Here is a 3734-nt window from a genome sequence, read left to right on the forward strand (position 1 = left end):
CGAGCTGGGACTCGCCGAGTTGTTCTTGAGACTCGGCGAGTTGAGTCGGGGTGGCCCCGCGATTCTCCCAGGTGGAACTCGTCGAGTCAGGGGAAGTACTCGACGTGTAAGAAGGGAATCCTAGAGAGTTGGTGAAAACGTCTAGACTCGCCGAGTTGCGCTTGTGCACTCGCCGAGTCCGGTCAAAGTTGACCGTTGACCGTTGTTGACCAGTGTTTGACTTCTTAGGGATAGTCAAGCTTAGAAGATAAAAGTGTTAATAAGAAATGTATGATGTTATAGGGAGGTTGTAGCTCGGAGGATCGAGCACGAGTGATTCCGGGATTTGATAGCTATCGAGATTCGCGAGGTGAGTCTTCTCACTATACTGTACCTGGAAGGGTTTGATTGTGTGACCAGAAGGTCGGATATGATATGAGACATATGTGCTAAATGTGATATGTAATTGTTATATGTGCTATGTATGATATGCTTAGTGTGGGCTGGAAGGCATTATGCTATGGGCCGGAAGGCGATTATATTATGGGCCGGAAGGCGTTGAAATGTGGACCGAAGGGTTGGCTGGGTAGGACCGGAAGGTTTACCCAGCAGGGGACGGAAGTCCCCTGAGACACATGGACCGAAAGGTCAGGGCCTGGAAAGGCGTATGTGCGTAAGTTGTATTTTGGGGAACTCACTAAGCAATTATGCTTACAGTTGTTGCATATGTGTTTCAGGTACTAGCGAGGACCGTGGGAAGGCGCCGGCGTGATCAGTACACACTGATAGATGATTTATGATCTTGGGATTCATATGATTTGTATTATGTTATGACACGTGGAATGTTTATGCCTTGTTTTGGAAAAAAACACTTTATTTTGAAATGAAAAATTTGTTTAAAAATTTCCGTTGTTACAGTTTTTGGCTAAATTCTGGAAGAAAACTAGAGAATTCGGTAGAGTTCAACAATTCCGGCAGAGAACTGAAACAATCCCACTCGCATGTTACTAAGGAGAAGAGAAAGAAAACGAAAAACAACAAAGATGGTGGTTTCACGACCTCAAATGTTGTCTTCGGTGATAAGCTTCCTCGTCGCGGTAATGAGAAACCTAAACAAAATCGACGAAAGGGGAGTAAAATCCGACAAAATCGACATAAGAGAAGTAATCGTTGGAGTAATTTGTACGGAGAAAAATGAAAGACGGAAGAACAAAAATAATGAACTGCCATGGAAGTAATCTCACAAACCATTAGTAGCGACCGGTATTAGCGGCGACACAAAACCATTAGTGGCAACAAAAAAGAATTGGCAGAGACACGTTTTAGAGGGGATGTTTGATGTTATTTTTTTCGAGCGTTAGCGGCAACAACCGTCACCACTAAAGGCGTCGCCCTATTGCGATGCAACAACGTGTGTTTTCGCCTATTGGATTAGGAAAATGTCAACGACTCGGGTTTAAGATCGGGGATTAAAGAGCATTAGTATGCGATGCCTTTAGCGGTGACAACCACCTTTAGCAGCGACATCTAACGGGAAAGTTGTCGCCGAAAACGGTGGTTGTCACGGCTAAAGGCGTCGCCACTAATGCCAATTATTCATGTAGTGTCGATTCGAACAATTAAGAAATGCTTTTGTTCGACTATTATTTCAGGTCTTTAGTTGTGTTAACAACTACTTGGGAGTTTAGTCGGTAAATAAAAATTGGCCCGAAAACCCTCGTTAGGGAAGTTCCCTTTCTAAAAAAAACCCGGAAGCATTGCGCAATATTTATTACATGGCTTTGGAATGCATGAGCATAACAAGGATAAGATTTTTGATAAAATTGTGCCTCATTCTCATCTTTACCTGTTTAACAGAAACCCCCAAAGTAAAATCCAACATTATAATTATTTCGTTCTTTGATATTTATTTTCAAGCGTGAAGATAGTTTTTCAATATAATCTTGTTGTTAATAGAATAAATAAATAAACGATCCCGATTTTTTTTAAATCTATAAACAAAAACATTGCAAACAAATCCCGAAACTAGAATTCATACCAATTAGATATTTAAACGATAAACCGAAAAGGTTTAAAACAAGGCATATAACAGTTTTAAGCTCGATTGTATTGTCTTTAAAATTTTACTACTTCGACCCAATTGGCTCGTGGTAAAAAAATTGTTATAATAAATGTGTGATGATTTTTTTAAATTGCTATAAAATATAACAATTTTTTTCATAAAATACCACTTAAACTATTATAAAAATGGTATTTTATGAACATAAGTAACTTTAAACAATAATATTTTGCAACAAAAAAGACCAAGTTATCCAGAAGTTAACTCTAAAAATAAATGATTAGAAAGAGTCCACTCCAGTTTCATATTATGGTATAGATTCTGATAGATCTATCGAATGCTATTAAATAACCATATCATCTAAGTGATTTATATAGTGGGCATAATTTTATTCAAATATTAATATCTCCATAATTAAATCGTGTGTATAACTTATTAAAAAGCCACAACTGAGTCATGAGTGATACCAGCTTAAATATACTTTATTGTAAACAATGTATTTGAAATTTGATCAATCTGGATGTTCAACTGTGATGTTTATACGATCAAGATCACTAAGAAATGCATTAATAAACAAGCAATAAAAGTTTAAATCAAATGATTTCGGGATATATTTTTAATTCACTATAAAAATTTGTCTGGTGATTTTCACGCAGCCGAGGCAAAAAATGAAGAAAGAAACACGTACTCCAATTACAAATATACTACAAGAAATCTCTCTAGAAAGCATCCAAAGCAGCTCCTATGGCAAAAAGCTCACCATCAAGCCATGTATTCTGACTGCAATCACTATGGCAGCACCCACATCTTTCATCCCATTTGTTATTCCTCTTTCTCTCTATCAAATCTACTCCACAACCAAAAGGTGTTTCAATCTTCATAGCCATACGAACAGAAGGTGCTTTCACGTCTTTTTTCTTGGATTTCAGGATCACCCATCTCTCCATTTGCATATTTGGCGACTCAAAAACATCTCTCCAGGACAGTTCAGTTCTTCCAACCAGTTGAGACCCTCTAAACATGGCTGCTGTATTACTCCTCCAACGAAGCTCCAAGACAATTGTTCCGTGAATGATCATGTCCATAGATTGCTTTGTCCCGATGCAGTCCAAGGAGAATGATTCGTTCATAGAAAATTCTTTGTTTGGAGATACTTCTTGGCTATCTAAACGAACCCTTTTGTTGTTTCCAGCAGAAAGATAGCATCTAACAAAGAAGTAACCACTGGAGTTGGTAGCTTGGATGTTTTTAGCATTCATAATCTTCAATTCACAGTGAAGAGCTTTTAGTGCCTCCATTTTTGTATGTTTGGAATGTAGTTTGTATGTTCTTTGGTGTCTAAGAATATTGTTGTGGTCTGTCCATATATATAGTCGGCGGTAACCCATAATCTATTTTAATAGTCCACAAAATCAGCCGACCCCAATTAGCACTTGTGATTGAGTGTTTAGTGCGAATTAAGTATGGTTTCAGGATCTCGAGATCTTTAATTAATACCATTATATTTATCTGATAAATCCTACAAAATAAAAAACATACATGGTCTCCAAAAAGATAACGATCAGATCACCAGAGATCTTGTATTCAAATATTGCCATGATCCAGATGAATTATCTCCACCCATCAAGAATAACCAAAAACAAATAGAAAAATCGAAAAATCCAATCACGGACAGTTTTGAATTTTATTTTTAAAA

The 3734-nt window shown here is 37.6% G+C and overlaps 1 protein-coding gene across 1 annotated transcript; it reads right to left on the reverse strand.

The window, feature by feature from the left end:
• Positions 1-2757: 2757 nt before the first annotated feature.
• On the reverse strand, positions 2758-3336 carry LOC145049704 (uncharacterized). Its single transcript, XM_078998077.1, has one exon. It carries the CDS (start codon positions 3334-3336, stop codon positions 2758-2760), a length of 579 nt encoding a protein of 192 aa, XP_078854203.1.
• Positions 3337-3734: the final 398 nt, after the last annotated feature.

The sequence above is a fragment of the Lactuca serriola genome, chromosome 5, assembly GCF_051521515.1.
Source record: "Lactuca serriola cultivar US96UC23 chromosome 5, Lser_US96UC23_V15, whole genome shotgun sequence".
Lineage (NCBI taxonomy): Eukaryota > Viridiplantae > Streptophyta > Magnoliopsida > Asterales > Asteraceae > Lactuca > Lactuca serriola.